Source organism: Mercurialis annua, linkage group LG5 (assembly GCF_937616625.2).
Source record: "Mercurialis annua linkage group LG5, ddMerAnnu1.2, whole genome shotgun sequence".
In the NCBI taxonomy this organism is placed as follows: Eukaryota; Viridiplantae; Streptophyta; class Magnoliopsida; order Malpighiales; family Euphorbiaceae; genus Mercurialis; species Mercurialis annua.
In genome coordinates this window covers 17,299,533-17,316,303 of record NC_065574.1, presented here as the reverse complement: position 1 = coordinate 17,316,303, position 16,771 = coordinate 17,299,533, and the positions used below count along the sequence as shown (strand labels likewise).

Sequence of the window (16,771 nt, the reverse complement as noted above, 5' to 3'; positions counted from 1 at the left end):
AGTAATATTAGATATATTGAGGGGCATTTTATGGTAATGCAAATATTACATAACGTGGCTTGCCTAAATGCCAACCTAAAAGCACTACTCATCATCTGCATGCCACTGCTGCTCTTCCCAACTGTCAAAAAGCCCTTTTCATATTTGTCTTGTTTTTTTTCCTTCTTTTTTATTAGAAATAAATTTATTCTATATTAGCGAAAATTAATTATTACTATTACGTATTTTTAAAATAGATAAACCACGGTTTGAGAGAATCGAGGTCGAACTCCCGACCTCATTCACTTGGTGAAGGGACTTGGCCATTATGCCAACCCTTCAGTGACTATTTGTCTTGTTTAATATTTCCTAAATAATAAATAAAGTTGGGGTAATTGATCTTGAAGACTACTGAACTTTCGAGTTTTTTCATTTTAGTCACTAAACTATTTTTTTTCATTTTGATCACTGAACTTTCATTTTTTTATTTTGGTATTTTCCGGCCAAAATTGCTTAGGTGGCAGCCGGAATTAATTTTTTTTAACCTGAAAACTTGCCATATATGCATTATTTGATCTAAAAACTCATTTTCAAAGTGAAATTATGTATATGTGATAAATTTTCAAAGTAAAACTTGAAAAATTCGATTGTCACATGTCAACTTCCGGCTGCCACCTAAGCATTTTTGACCTGAAATATTAAAATAAAAAAAAATGAAAGTTTAGTGATCAAAATAAAAAAAAATAGTTTAATGACTAAAATGAAAAAACTCGAATGTTCAGTGATGGTCAGGATCAATTATTCAATAAAGTTGATTTGCCGTATTTTTTTGAACTTTCTGGATCATTCTGACGAATAAAATCTGATGTGTCCTTTGTTCTCTGTCTATTTCTGACTTCTTTTTTCGACTCTCTTTTAGGTTTCTCCGTCAATAACATCTCACCTTTTTCATTTTCAAATGTACAAACTGAGGTGATTACATTAAAAAAAGTGATTGATATTTTAATAATATTATTTTGATTGGGACATTGGTCGTCATGATGTTGTTGGGTTGTTGGTTTTCTTTCGGTTCAAGCCTCTCCATGCATGATCATCTTTATCCCTTTCTTTTTGTCCTTTTTTACGGTAGTTTCTTGGTTCTTGTCAGTTTTCACCGTAATTCATTAATTGTTCTTCACTTATCTGTTGTTTCATATGGACAATAAATTCTTCTCTGAGCTCTTTGAATTGGGGTTTTCAATTTAGTTGCATGTGTAATTCTAGTTCTTGTTCTGATGAGTATTTCTTTTCTTTGGTATTTTTTGCAGTTCTTTGGATTTAATGGAAAGCTTCAGATGGAAACAACTTCTTTTGAAAAGGTTTACAATTGTGTTGTTAATAATCAATTTCTGATTTAAGTTTGGATCCATAGTTTTGGTCTTTTGAATCTTAAATGGACATGCACTTTAAATTTAAGCATTCAATCTGTGGCAGAAATTTGGATTCAGTAGCATGCACATGTCTTGCTTTGTTGGTTTTTACTATGTTGGTTCTTAGGATAGTATTGGTTCCTTCAGTCTCTAGCTTTGGTAGGATCAATCAGGAGAATCATGATTTGATCCGTAATTGCAGTAATCGCGATCTATCGGATCGTAGAATCGGTAAAGATAAGTTTTTAGAGGTTCCTCAGATTGTTTGGGGACTGAACAATCAAAAGATAGCATTTGCCAGATCATGTCTTACTGCTAGAATGCTCAACCGAACTCTTTTAATGCCCAGCTTGAGTGCCTCATTGTTCTATAAGGAAATAGATCAGTTGCAGCCTATTTCATTTGATAAGGTTTTTCAGTTCCAGAGGTTCAATTCCCTCTGTAATGGGTTCGTACAGTTGGGCCGATATTCGGATATTAGAAATCGAACTGGATTATATGAGATTCAGAAAGGAAGTGGCAGGAAGTGGACGGTAGAGAGAGATATGAATCAATTGAGAGAGTTTAGCCAGGAGCCATATGATGGCTATGAGGTGATTCGGATAGTTGGGAAGAACCCGTTTTTGTGGCATGATCATTGGCCAGTTAAGGACTATGCTAGGATTTTTGAATGCTTAGTTTTGGTTGAAGAAATAGAAAGCGAAGCATCTAGAGTTGTATCTAAGATTAGAGAAATTGGAAACAAATTGAGAAGTTCCGATTCAGATGGTTTAGTGCAGCCAGCGCCTTACGTAGCAGTTCATATGAGGATTGAGATAGATTGGATGATCCACTGTAAGAATTTGGAGCGAAGATCAAACATAAACCAAATTTGTAGTAGCAAGGAAGAGATAATGGAGCACGTGGGTAACATTGCAGGCATCGAACCTCCTACTGTTGTTTATCTTGCCGTGGCTGACAGTCTTCTTGAAGATCCTTCGATACTCGCTGGTTGGAAGGATGGTTTTAATCCTTATGAGAAGAAAAAACTGGGTGTAGATGGAATCTACAAGAAGTATCCGTATCTGATTCAGTCAGCAATAGACTATGAAGTGTGCTCAAGGGCTGATGTGTTTGTCGGTAACAGTTTCTCGACATTTTCGAGTCTGATAGCTCTTGAAAGGACACAGAAATTGATTAGAATGGGTGTAACAAGTTCATGTGGCATGGATGTTAGATGGCCTTCTTATGCATACAATATAAAAGGGGAATCAAATAGCCCTCAGAGATGGATGACAAATATGTCCGATTCGAGTCTTAAAGCAATTAGTTATGGAACTAATATCATCTCTTGCTGAACCTGGCTAAATTGTTTGGTTGGTTTAGTTCTGAAAGATGTTCTTTTAGTTTGTAAAGAATGTGAAGAAGCAGGTAACACAAATTTAGGTACAGATTTCATTGATTTTTTTTTGTTTCCATTGATTTTTTTTGTTTCCTTTTGTGTATTAGGACATACATGAAATTGATTAATTGGTTTCACTTGATCTTTCTCTAGACATGGACGTAATATCGACTGTGTTGATCTTTTTGCTGATGAAATGGATAACTAATCAATAGAGTTGAGTGACAGTTTATAGATTTTGTATGTTCATACAGAATTAGTTTGATTTGTGTTCGGGTTAAGGATACATAAACTTCTCCCAACCTGCATGATAAACTATGTTGCATTCGATCTTACTTTTTGGAGTTTCATTTTTATGTTTTAAAAAAACGCTTCTGAAATGTGTTCTTGGTAAGAATTCCAGTTTTTTTATTACCTGTTTCGACGTGTTCTGTTTCATATTTCAGTTTGGTTGCTACTTACTCTGCGGTATCTTTGAAGTTGCGTTGTAAATGCATTGTCATTTATGGAGTCATTATTTTGCAATCTTTGAAGATGCGTAGTAAAAAATGCATTATTGTTAACAAAGATTAGATTGGAAGATATTTTAGATACTAAACTTGAATGAAATATAATCTGTTAAGGGTAAATGGACTTTGATGTTACATCGATCTCAGTGTTCGTTCCAATTTGTTTACTCATCCTTTCGGTCTTAATGCTTAATCAATAAATTTATAGAAATGTAAACGAATGAACTATGCAAGAAAATTTACAGATACGCAGTTGACATTAGGAAGGTAGGAATATTTACCTTTTAGTAAAGCTTTTAATTACTAATCAGTTATAGCTCAAATCGCATAGCTGTTGTTGCCAGAAACTCTCCTTAAATGAATATGGAAATGAAAAAAACAGAACAAGAACTGGAATTTTAAATGCAACTAAACTTGGTTACCTGCTTAGTGAGTGAAAATAGAGGACTTAAATGAACTTTCAACCAAAAATGAAGAAAAATGATTTGAGAATTAAGCACGTAAATGGCGAATTGCGGAAAATTGGAACGTCAAAACAGAGCGTTTTTAGGCTCAGATTAGTCGGGGCAGAGCGGTGACAGGAGACCGTCGTTGTGCTCGTACACAGCCTTGTTGTGAACAGCACAGAAGCTGTACAAAGTGCACAGCAGAAACAGTGCACTATGCACAACATAGCATATGCTGGTTTTATGTGCAAAGTGCACAGCCCTACTGTGCTTATGCACAGCAGCCTTGGTGTGTGGGATATGCACACCGACGCTTAAGACGGTGTTCGCGCTTTCAAGACCAGGACCATTTTTTTAGAGTTTTTATGTGTTTAAATAAGTATTAAAATTGCATTGAAAATGAATGAAAGAAGTTGAAAGTAGTTTGTTTCGACTTGAAAGTTATAGAAAAAAAGGTGTTTTAAAAACACGATATTTAAAAGTTAATTAACGAAATAAGTTTCAAAAGTAATTTAAATGTAATTTTAAAAGTTAATTAAGGAAAATGAGTTATAAAGGTTACAATAGATCGATAAAGTGAGTGATATTAAGTTAAAACTTAAAAATTTAACCAACTATTTTAAAATACCATTTTAAAAAGTAAAAATTTTAAAATGGTTTTAAATTTCATATTAAGATTTATTAAAAAATTAAGTTAAAAACGAGTTATTAAAGTTTAACTTAAAAGTTTTACTGAAGTGACTTATTGGTTTTAAAGTCTAAGTTTAATTTGATAATTACCAATTTCGAGCTCCAAACTTTATAAAATGCAATAGAAGTTAAAGTTTAATTATTTTTTAAAAACCAAATGACCAAAAAAGGCCAAACTTTTCATAAAAGTTTCACAAAAGTCCAAACTTTTCAATTTTATCCAATTTGTCTTGAAACGTATAATTTCATTTCAATAATGTCCAATTATGTAATTTTGCTCATGTGGCGCCTACGTGGCACTGATGTGGCATTGCCACACATCAGCGCCATATAAGCAAAACATGTAGTTGGATATAATTGAAACGAAATTATGCGTTTCAGAACAAATTGGATAAAATTGAAAGGTTCAGATTTTTGTGAAACATTTATGAAAGATTTGACCTTTTTTAATCATTTGGCCTTTTTTTAGAAGTGTGCTATGTTTTGAAATATAAAGGCTGGGTCGGGAAGATATAGTACCCGACTAATGGACTTCACCGGAAATGTAAAAAATGGTAAATGTTTCAAAAAGGAAAATTTTATATAATTTAAAAAATGAAAATTTTACGTCAGACCTAAAGTCTACGGATTTGGTCGACGGAGTTTCAGAGATAATTTCAGAAGTGGATGCTCAGATTGGTAATTTATTTATTTTTCTATAATTTTTTTATTCGTTTAAATGAATATGTAATTGTGGATTGCGTCTAGAGTCAACTCTATAGTTAGAATATTATGAATTTTTAAATTTTGATGTTTAATTTATAATTTTTGAAAAAGTAATATTTTCCGATCCGCTCAAATTTCTAATTCGTAATTAAATCACTTCAAATTTTGCTTCAAGTTCATAACCAACGATCATAACTTCTCCAAAATGAAAAATCAGTGTAAACTATTAATTTATTTTCTATAATAAAAAATTTATTAAAAAACAGTTTCGAATAATTTCAAAAGGTCTCTTAAACATAGTTTTACAACCGTTTTAAAATAAAGTTTATACAATGGTTTCGAATAGTTTACAAAAATTTCAAAACAGTTTCAAATGGTATAAAATGATTTATAAAGATTTTAAAAGTTCCAAAAAATTTCAAAAACACAATTTACAACCTTTATCTAAAAACAATTTCAAATATTTTATAAATGTTTCAAACAGTTTATAAAGGTTTCTAAAAACAGTTTCAAAACAGTCCTAAAAAATAATATTTTCAAACGGTTTCAAAAAAATAGTTTCAAACAGTCAACAAAGGTTTCAAACAGTTTAAAACAATTTCTAAAAACAATTTCAAACAGTCTCTTTCAAATAGTTTCAAAAAAAATAGTTTCAATCGGTTTACAAAGGCTTCAAATAGTTTAAAACAGTTTTTAAAAAATAATTTCAAACAATTTCTAAAATTAATTAAAAAAGAAAACGACAATTTCATTAAAAAAATTGAAAAAATTGCCAGAAAACTATACTAAAACAATACAAAACAATATAGAAAGAGGAAAAAGAAGATTCTGAATAAGAGGATATATGATGGCATGGCGAAAAATTTTATTTATGCCAATTTTTTGAGACGAATCATATCGAATTTCTCTTTCCAAATTCTTCTTTATCCTGTATTTTTTATTGCTTGTATTATTATTAGAAGTGTTAGATAAAATTTGTAATGAAATTTTATTGGAATGGAATAAAAGAAGAGATAAAAAACAGTGAAAAAAAGCAGACATAAAAAAAGAGGAGAGAAAATGTTTTACAAGCGTTTAAAAAGAAAGAGAGTAAAATGCGAATAAGTTAAATTTAGTTGGAAGTGCAACTAAAAACAATAAAAAAAAGATAAAAAATAAACTTTTAAAAATGAGGTATTCATAACAAATAAGTTATCAAAAGAAGTTTTTTCTAAATTCCACTTTTTAAAATTAAGGCCTAATTACTTAAAAACCACCCACCTTATAACTTTTTTTCATTTATACCTTGACCTAGAAAAATTTTCAATTGCATCATATCCTCAATTTTTTATGTTTCATTTGTACCCCAAAATTAAAAATTTTGATAATTTAATTAATTTAAGGATGAAAATATTAAAAACAAGATACATAAATGATTAACATTAACGTTTTATTATAATATAGGTTAAAAATGAAAGACTTATTTAAACTCTTTTTCAAAAGAAAATAGGTCAATTTAACTCATTAGGTAGAGATGAAACATAAAAATCGAAAATAGGATACAACTGAAAATTTTCCTAGGTCATGGTATAAATGAAAAAAAGTTATAAGGTGGGTGGTTTTTAAATAATTAGGCCTAAAATTAATAAGTAACGCATGGTCATTTTAACCCAAATTGAGATGGATATAACAAAAACACAATCCAATTTTGATACATCACAAATGCTACTTGATACCGACCTAATAATATTCGAACTCCAAGCATCGCCTAACGAATGCTATGCTCGCCCAACGAGTCTCCAAATCTCCCATCGCCCATGTCTGTCTCGGGCGGACTCATCCAGGTCTGCCATCTAGGCGACCTCATCCACTCCGTTCCCTGACACCCACTACCCGGGATAATCGGGAACGTGCCTTCACCATTATCAATAATCGTGGGGCAAACCCACGATTTACCAGATAACCACCGCCTTAAACTCATTATAAAAGGAAGCCACCGAATGCTGAGAAGGGTAAGCAGAAATCAGACTTAAATACTCTTACATTCATTTACCTACCAAAAAACCCTCTCTGACTTAAGCATCGGAGTGGCTTTCAGGCTGAGCAAGCCTGAGGTCCTTTGAGCTTATATTTGTTACTTGTGCAGGAAAAACAGTACAGGCGACCCCTTAAAGATCGACCTGTATCATTTGGTGCGGTGAACGTGGAACTTATTAGTTTCGTCGTTCCTTTTAGATACTTTTCAGAATTTGCTTTTTCAAGAATGGATCCCCCACAAGATAATACTCCACCAGCTACCAACCGAGAAGACAGGGAAACAGAACCACCGGCCCTAAATCTGTTTCCCCCGACCAGCGAAGAAGGAGAAACCAGCGACCCCCTGGCGATAAGACAGACGATGCCTCCGATAGCCATAGCACCTGATGAAGGGCCAATCAACAACCAAGCAATGTTCAAGGCTTTCCTAGAAATCACCAGTCTACTCAAAGATATCAAACAGAGTATCTCGTTAAAATCGCCAGAACAGGGATCAGCGAAATCACCAGTACAGAAGTCAACATCAACCATGGACAAGGGAAAAGAACCAATGCGAGAGGAAGATGCCCCTGGAAATTCCGCAAGGAAACAAAATGCCCCCATCGTAATTCCAGACGAAGAACGTTGGATGGATGAACAACACACCCTCAAAGGCGGAGAAGAGCATCTGGAGGAAAAAGTCCGCCAAGTCATGAGCAGGCTTGGAATAAGATGTGAAGACGTGGACATCTCTCTTCGAAGTGACTCACCACTCGCAGATTTCATCATCTCTCACGAGTTCCCTACAAAGTTCAGATACCCCCCAAATTTGGAGTCGTACGATGGAACAGGCTGTCCCAAGAGCCATATTCACAAATTCCAAGCGGTGATCAATGTTCAGACAAACTTGGATCACGTACTATGCAAACTTTTTCCTACTACCTTAAAAGGTCTGGCGCAGGAATGGTACCAGAGTTTAAAGCCAGGATCAGTGCTGACGTTCAAACAATTCTCAGGACTTTTCCAGGCTAGATTCGTAGCATGCATCCCTCAAAAGAAGCTATCCACAGATCTGCTGGCCATCATGCAATGGGAAGGAGAGACACTCAGGAAGTACGTAGAAAGATTCAATAAGGAGGCGATGCAGATAGAAGACCTGAGCCAGGAGATCGCCTACACAGCATTACTCAATGGAACTACCAACTCCGACCTACGAAAGGAATTATTGGCTAAATCACCAAAATCATTTACCACACTGATGACCATCGCACATACACAGATCAGGGTGGATGATGGCCAGAGAGAAATAGAGAATCGCCTCGGACGGGTAGAAGAACGAACGTTTGCAGAAAGAAGAAATGGGGAAAGATCGCCCATAGGAAAGAGGTTCGGAGAAAAAGGCAATGACCATTTCAGAAACAAAAGGAAAAAAGACGAAGATAGGCGATATACGCCCCTGAACACAACCAGAACCAACGTACTGTTTTGGGTAAAAGACAGCCGAGAGAAGGTCAGATGGCCAAGGAAGATGAACGTTGCATCAGCCAGCAAAAGAGACAATAGCAAATACTGTGAATTTCACAGAGACAACGGCCACACCACAGATGAATGCTGGCACCTGAAGGAGGAGATAGAGAAATTGATAGAAAGGGGATCCCTTTCCCAGTTCGTAAAAAGGGACACCGAAGCCAGAGAGACGGAATCAGAGAGAAAGAAAGAGCGGAAAGAAGAAATCGCCAGAAGACCCAGACCAGAGCCAGCAGGCGTGGTTAATGTAATAATGGGCGGATCGACCGGAGGAGACAGCAATACTACAAGGAAGAAAGCTGCAAGAACAGTCTACTCGGTTAGCCCAGGTGCACCGAATGCTAAGAAATTCAGAAGCGTATCTTTTTCGGAGGTCGATAGTCATGGCTTATCAGTCCCTCATGAGGACGCCCTAGTTGTCAAGGGGCGACTCAACAATTTCGAGGTATCTCGGATGCTCGTAGACACGGGAAGTTCGGTAAACATGATCACGATGGAGGTGTTCGGCAGAATTGGACTCAAGAAAGAAAATTTGACACATGTCACTACTCCACTAGTGGGACTAGGAGGCAAATCTGTACAGGTGGAAGGATCACTGGAGATAAACATCCAACTGGGGGATGGAGAGATCTACAAAGAGATCCGAGCAGAATTCATGGTGGTCAATATGGATTTCGCATACAATGCAATTCTCGGAAGGCCACTCTTGCACGATACATGCGCATCCATTTGCATGAGGTACCTACTAATGAAAATCCCAACCAGAGAAGGCGATGCCGAAGTCAGAGGATGCCAAAAGTCAGCCAGAGAAGCATACTTTACAGCTCTCAGGAAAGTACATATAACCTTGCCAGTACTAACAATGGAACCTCCAGAGAAGAAGGAAAGGGCGGAGCATTATGGGCGAACTGAGAAAATCGAATTATCCCCAGGAAAGGAGATAGAAGTGGGAGATGAGCTAGAAGAAGAAATCAGACGATCTCTGACCGAAAACCTCAGATCGCTTGGAGACTCCTTTGCCTGGACAACAGACGAATTGATCGGAGTAGACCCGGACGTCATATGTCATCGGTTAAACATAGCGACCGACGCGAAGGCAGTAATACAAAAAAAGAGAAGGCACTCGCCCGAAAAACAACTCGCCATCGCAGAAGAGATCGCCCGGTTAAAAGCAGCAAACGTGATCAAAGACGCCTATTACCCCAAGTGGGTAGCAAATGTGGTGATGGTAAAAAAGTCCAATGGCACTTACCGAATGTGCGTGGACTTCACAGATCTGAATAAAGCATGTCCCAAAGATAGTTTCCCACTTCCACACATTGATCAGTTAGTAGACTCCACAGCAGGTCACGCCCTCTATACATTCCTAGATGCCAAGGCGGGATATCACCAGATACCCATGGCACCTGAAGATCAGGAGAAGACGGCCTTCATAACAGACCAGGGATTATTTTGTTACAAGATGATGCCCTTCGGTCTGAAGAACGCAGGAGCCACATATCAGCGGCTGGTGAACTCAATATTCAGAGATCAGATAGGAAAGCACATGGAAGTTTATGTGGATGACATGATTATCAAGAGCATCCGAGCTGAAGACCACCCAACAGATGTGAAGATAGTCCTGGAGACGCTAAAGAGATACCAGCTAAAACTCAATCCGGAAAAGTGCGTATTCGGAGTACCGGCAGGCAAGTTCTTGGGGTACATGGTCTCTCAGAGGGGTATCGAGGCTAACCCAGATAAAATCGAAGCGGTCTTAAAGATGACACCGCCACGGAGCATACATGAAGTCCAGAAGCTCAACGGCCGGATCACGGCTCTAGGACGGTTCATGTCCTGCTCGGCAAAACGATGCCTGCCTTTCTTCAAAACCCTGAAACAGATCAAGAACTTCACATGGACCGCAGAATGCCAGCAGGCGTTTGAAGAATTGAAAAGCTTCCTATCCTCGCCCCCACTGTTGGCGAGACCGGATCCGGGCGACGTGTTATATTTATACATCTCTTGCTCTGACGAAACAATAGCAGGAGTATTGGTGTCAGAAAAAGGAGGCGAACAATACCCGATCTACTACATCAGCAAAGTACTCAGAGATGCGGAGCTGAGATACCCGAAGTTGGAGAAGCTGGCGCTATGCGTATACACCGCCACCATCAAGCTCCGACATTACTTCGAAGGGCACCAAGTCATTGTACGGACCGACCAACCACTACGAAAAATCCTCCAGAAGGCAGAGACAAGTGGACGCATAGCAGAATGGGCCGTCAAAATAGGAAGTCTGGGCGTTATCTATGAAGCTCGGAAAGCACTGAAAGCACAAGCACTAGCCGACTTCTTCGCTGAACTAACATTCAAAGAACCCATGGAGGACAAAACGACTCCCTGGGAGATGCACGTCGATGGAGCAGTTTGCGGAGAAGGAGCAGGCATCGGAGTCGTGCTCAAAGGACCAGGAAGAATCCAAATGGAATACTCAGCAAGACTCGAGTTTCCAGCCTCCAACAATGTTGCGGAATATGAGGCGCTGATAACAGGGTTGCAACTATGCGAAGAGCTCAACATCTCCGAAGTCCAGATCTGCAGTGATTCACAACTGGTCGTGAACCAAGTCTCGGGGAACTTCGAAGTAAAGGAAGCTACGTTGAAGAAGTACGCCAAGCAGGCCAAAACCTTCTTTGCCAATAATGGGCGATCCTGGTCGCTACAGCAAATACCCAGAGCAATGAATGGAAGATCAGACGAATTGGCAAAGTGGGCAGCAACAAAGAATTACGACTCAATGAGAAACATTCCTCATGAAATCAAACGACAGCCTAGCTTTCAAGAAGAAATTGAGGAAGGCGAAGTACTGATGGTAGAAGGGGAAGAAACCTGGATGTCCCCCCTCACAGCATACCTGGCTAATGGAATACTCCCCGAGGATAAGAAGGAAGCCAAAAGGATAGTGATACTTTCATCAAAGTTCGGAATATACAACGGCCAGCTGTACAAACGGTCATTCACCCATCCCTGGCTAAGATGTGTGAACAAAGAAGAAGGGGAGTACATCATGAAAGAATTACATGAGGGGACCTGTGGAGCACATGACGGAGCATCAACACTGGTCAGGAAAGCACTGCTACAAGGCTATTATTGGCCCACGATGAAAGAACAAGCTACAACGCTAGTAAGGGGATGCTGGCCTTGCCAGCAACATGCCTTGGTACCAAGAAAGCAAGCTTCAGAAATGAAACCCATCGGCAGTGCATGGCCGTTCGCCCAGTGGGGTATGGACATCCTGGGACCTCTCCCTTTGGCCACAGGACAACGGAAGTTCCTAGTAGTGGCAATCGACCACTTCACCAAGTGGATAGAAGCGGAACCACTGGCAAAAATCACACAACAACGCATAACTAACTTTTTCTTTAGATCTATCTTGTGCAGGTTTGGAATACCGAAGGTGCTGATCACAGACAACGGAAAGCAGTTCGACTCAGCAAAGTTTAGAAAGTTTTGTGCCGAGTATCAGATCGACCTAAGGTTCACTTCGGTTTACCATCCACAATCGAATGGGCAAACCGAAGTGGCCAACAGAATCCTACTGGCCGGACTAAAAAGAAGACTAGACGAGTGCAAAGGAAGATGGGTAGAAGAACTCTACAGTGTCCTATGGAATTACCGTACCACCCCTAGAGAATCAACGGGCGAAACTCCATTCGCCCTAGCCTATGGAACGGAGGCTGTAATCCCTGTAGAGATCGGCGCACCCACGCCAAGGACAGAAGACAACCAGCTAAACCTAGAAGAAAACGAAGAAGAGCTCAGGAACAATCTAGATCTCCTGGTTGAAAAAATCAACAGATCAGACATCAGGATGGAAGCCTACAGACAAAAGATGGCCAAACATTTCAACAGCCATGTAAAGAAAAGAAAATTCAAACTAGGCGACCTAGTCATGCGAAAAACCGAAGTCAAAAAAGGAGAAGCAGGAAGTGGAAAACTGCAGCCAAACTGGGAAGGACCTTACACCATCAGCGAGGTCATCAAAGAAGGAACATTTAAACTCACCAACTCCATGGGAAGAATCATACCAAGGACATGGAACGCCAACAACTTGAGGAAAATTTAGTCACAATGGGTCGCCATCAAACATGATTAGTTACTTTAAGAAGTAGTATAATTAGTCAAGCAGTGTTCAGTTTCAATATTGTATTTCAATTCCTCCAAGTGATGTTTAATCACAGCATTATTTCAATTTCTACAAGTGATATTTCATCACATTAATGTATTTGAATTTATGCAAGTATTTTAATTTACCCTTGCTCGGACAAGGAATTTCCACAGATATCATCTCTTTACCATAGTTGCTGATTACTTAAAATATTTCCAAAGAGGAGAACTGACGAGTTCATTCCAAAAAAGGAAAATACACAGTCCAAATATATATATCGCCTAAAATAAAGAGAACATAGAAGCTAACTGTCTCAGAAATAAAGAAGGCAAAAAAGATATATATTAAAAAGAAGGCAAATGCCCCACAGAAATTACAAAGGAAAATAAAATTCCTAACAAAAGAAAAGATACAAGTGTACAAAGTGCATAACAAAAAAAAAAGAAGAAAGGAAAGTTCTTCCTATACAAAAAAAAAAAAAAAAAAAAAAAAAAGGGGAATCTAAAGCTTGATGATCTCTGGCTCAACCTTCTCCGGGGCAGCCTCCTTGTTCCCATCCAAAATATTGGGGACAGATAGCCCCTCCTGCGAATCCCGCCTGGCTGAAGAAGAAGCATCGACATGAATGTTGCCAGAACGGGTGGGAGAAGGGACATCGGCAAGGCTAAGAGGATCGGACCCTGGAAGGATAGACTCCAGGTCAGAAGGCCGATCCAATAAGTCCAGAGCAGCAAAAGGTCGCTCCGAAGATATAAGCAAGCCGAAGTCCTTCTCCTCAGGACTACCCCCCAAACCGGGAACAAGAGGCTTCTCGCCAGCCTTGGCAGGTTCCTGGACCCCTTGGGCAGGCTGTTCGGCAACCTCAGCAGCACCTCCACCATTTTCAGACTTGATGGAGACAAACAAGTCCTGAGGAGAATCTGGCTCACTCTCACTGTTAACCCCCTCGGGAAAGCCATATAAGAATTCAACGTCCCCATCAGGATGACGCTCCAAGTAGGTACCCACGATGGCTTCAGTGAAGTCAGTCAGATCATTGGCTAGCTGGGCGGTGTTACGGCGACGCCTCTCCTTCTCACGAATCAGCCTGCCTCGCTTCAAATAAAGCCTCTTCTCAGCAACTGAGACTTTATCGTTAAGGGCCGTGACGGTGGTGTCGAACTCCTTCTTGAGATCGTCATAATCAGTGCTTTTCAACACCACCTCTGCCGCCAGATTTTTATTTTCCTTCTTAAGGCGGGCGACCTCCTCAGACAGCACACGCTGCTGCTTCACAGCACTCTCCCTCTCCCTGGATAATCTATCAACATCAGCACGAAGAGAGTCCAGCTTCTGAGTGCACCCGCCATGTTCGCTGCGAAGGGAGTCATACTTTCCCTTCAGCAGCTTGTACTCCGTCTTCAACTTCACCTGCATCTCATCGTCGTTAAGACGGTTGGAGCGGTATTGACGGATGGCATAGGCAACCTAAACATAAAATAAAACTGAGTTAGAAAATAACCATCACGGGAAGAAGAAGGCAAAATGCTAAAGATAGAAAATTATTACCTTTGCCAGGTTGGAAAAACAATCGTCCATCAGTACGTGGTCCGGCCTCTTCAAATAGTAGTCAACGTCCGAAGGGCAGCAGGAACCCCGGAAGATGTCGTGGGCAACGGCAGGACAACGTACAGTGGCATCGGCCCCGTACTTCTGAAGGAGCAGGTCGACCTGAGTCACCATCACATCCCTCTTAGGCCTTTTCATCGAAGGTCCCTCCCCCTCAGTATCTTCGCCCCCTGAAGAAGGAGCTCGCCTTTTGCTGCCGGTCGAAGCAGCCGGGGCAGTTTGGGGAGCCGGAGGAAGGGGTCGGGAAAGCTTCTCCTTCGCAGGAACCTCCATCTTATCCTTCCCCTTACCAGTGTAAGAGGGAACAGCAGGAGGAGGAGGGCCAGTGACAGGTTCCTTTATCTGGAAACCCGGCAGCACCACTCTAGGAGTGGGAGCAGAATCATCACCCTTCTGAGAAGAAGGTGGCTTGCCTCCAGCCGTGGAAGAAACATCGCCTCCTTTCTTAGCAGGCGCCTTCTTAGCCTCAGAAGACGGCTTGGGATCAGCTTGGGGAAGGGCCTCCCTCTCTCGAGCCTCTCGACGAGCTCTCCTGTCCTCCATGACCTTCTGCTGAAGTTCCTTGAAGTTCGGCACTGAAAAGTCAAAGGAAAGAAAATTCAAAAAACGCTTCACAAAAATTAAAAGGGAATAAAAACTTCATGGTACAAACAAGGTACCAGAAGGACTAAGAGGCATAGAAGAAATATTAAGAGGGGAAGAAAGCAGTGGTTCGCCCATATCAGGGAACTCGTCTCCATTATCGGGCGATGTCTCCCTCTTGTCCTCACTCTTCCTCCTCTTTTCCCCTTTTTCACCCTGCACTCTCTTATTTCTCTTGGAGGCGACACTTTGGTCCCAGCCGAAGTAGGAATTTATCAGATTCACTACGTGCACCTTAGCGCCACCTCGAAGCAAACGCAACGTCTCTTTATCAACCTCGCTCAGGTTCGCCTTTTCCAACTTAAGGGGCCCTTCCACAAAAACGTTCGGAATGGAGCCCCAACCCCCTTTCTTCTTGGCGATGACGAAGTTACCTTTCCACCGCTTCAAAGAATTGGGAAGGCCAGTGAAGGGAGATCTCCCGGGTTGCAAGTAGAAGAACTCGTCGCTTTTCTTCCTCCCCAGAGAATAGATCGCCCTAACAATCTCGTAGCCCACCTGTCTCTTCAGTTGGAGACCACGAATAAAAACTCCGGTCAAGTGACGGTGGGCATTAGGATGGAGTTGACCCAAGGGGATCTTAAAATTATCGAACACTTCTTGGGTAAAGAGGTCGAGTGGTAGCCTCAAACCCGCCTCAAAATCGTCAACAAAAAGCAACTGTTCATCATCCTTCAAGACCTGGCTAACAGCCGAACCCTCAGATGGAATCCGAAGGCTGATGAAAGGGGGAATTTCGTACCTCGCCCTAATCCAAACTAGGGCTTCTTGACCCAGACTGATAGGCCACTCAGACAAGGGCTTTTTCTTACTAGAAGATGTCCCAGAGGAGACTTTACGCCTTTTAAAAACAAAATCCTCCTCGTCTCCTTCGTCATCACCCAGTTCACCATCTCCACCCTCATCTCCACCAACGTCCTCAAGGGGAACCTCGCCCTCTGGCCCTCTGTCATCAACACCCTCCTCACTATCAGGGATCACCTTCTGAGACAACCCTTCCTCGTCAGATGACAACTCAACAAGGGTGGCAAGAGGAGCAGGGTAAGTAGGGTCACTGGCAGAACTCTCAGAAGAAGAGGAAGAAGAAGGGGAAGACATTGAAATCCTTAATGTAGACATCCTATACTATCTGAAGGCAAACAAGAAGAAGGAAACAAGAAGACAAACAAAAATAGCTAAGCCACTTACTGATTAAAAGAGAAAGTCTGGTGCTATGTAACTCGAAGAAAACCTGGCTGGAGAAATACGTCAACAGAAATACAGAATCAGAGAGAAAAATTAACAGAAAATCAGAGAGAAAAATTAAGAGTAAAAAACTTTTAATTAAAGAATATGTACCTCTTTTATACACTCGAATGCCTGACAGCAGGAAACTCCTCGAAATAATCAATGGAAAACCAAAAGTCGCGTTCTTTTATAGTCAAAAAACGCTTCAGATTCGTAACCGTTGCAGGAAACGTTTGAAATTCAAGTTGTTTCGAAAATTTCGGAAATTCGAATTTTGAAAATTGGCGCTTCAAGTCTTTGACTTAGCAAGATTATAAGGGGGGGACATCTGATACCGACCTAATAATATTCGAACTCCAAGCATCGCCTAACGAATGCTATGCTCGCCCAACGAGTCTCCAAATCTCCCATCGCCCATGTCTGTCTCGGGCGGACTCATCCAGGTCTGCCATCTAGGCGACCTCATCCACTCCGTTCCCTGACACCCACTACCCGGGATAATC

The 16,771-nt window shown here is 40.3% G+C and overlaps 3 protein-coding genes across 4 annotated transcripts in view; 2 read left to right on the top strand and 1 right to left on the bottom strand.

Moving 5' to 3' along the window:
- The window catches only part of LOC126682302 (metal tolerance protein 10-like), a 34,786-nt gene extending 25,199 nt beyond the window's left edge, over positions 1 to 9,587 (bottom strand). The window contains exon 1 of the mRNA XM_050377935.1: positions 9,584 to 9,587. The gene's annotated coding sequence lies outside the window, so the exon portion shown is untranslated. The remainder of the gene's footprint in view (positions 1 to 9,583) is intronic.
- LOC126682301 (O-fucosyltransferase 23-like) lies at positions 811 to 2,923 on the top strand. 2 transcript variants are annotated; one of them, XM_050377932.2, is made up of 3 exons: positions 811 to 951; positions 1,287 to 1,337; positions 1,453 to 2,923. In XM_050377932.2, exons 1-3 carry the CDS (start codon positions 938 to 940, stop codon positions 2,723 to 2,725), a joined length of 1,338 nt encoding a protein of 445 aa, XP_050233889.1. In that variant the 5' UTR covers positions 811 to 937; the 3' UTR covers positions 2,726 to 2,923. The 2 variants fall into 2 exon arrangements, with proteins under 2 accessions (XP_050233889.1, XP_055961960.1); XM_056105985.1 differs by having other exon boundaries at positions 1,287 to 2,923.
- Positions 6,830 to 12,965, top strand: LOC126682298 (uncharacterized). The gene has a single exon (XM_050377914.1). The coding sequence runs from the start codon at positions 7,362 to 7,364 to the stop codon at positions 12,747 to 12,749; it is 5,388 nt and encodes a 1,795-aa protein (XP_050233871.1). The 5' UTR covers positions 6,830 to 7,361; the 3' UTR covers positions 12,750 to 12,965.
- The last annotated feature ends 3,806 nt before the right edge of the window (positions 12,966 to 16,771 follow it).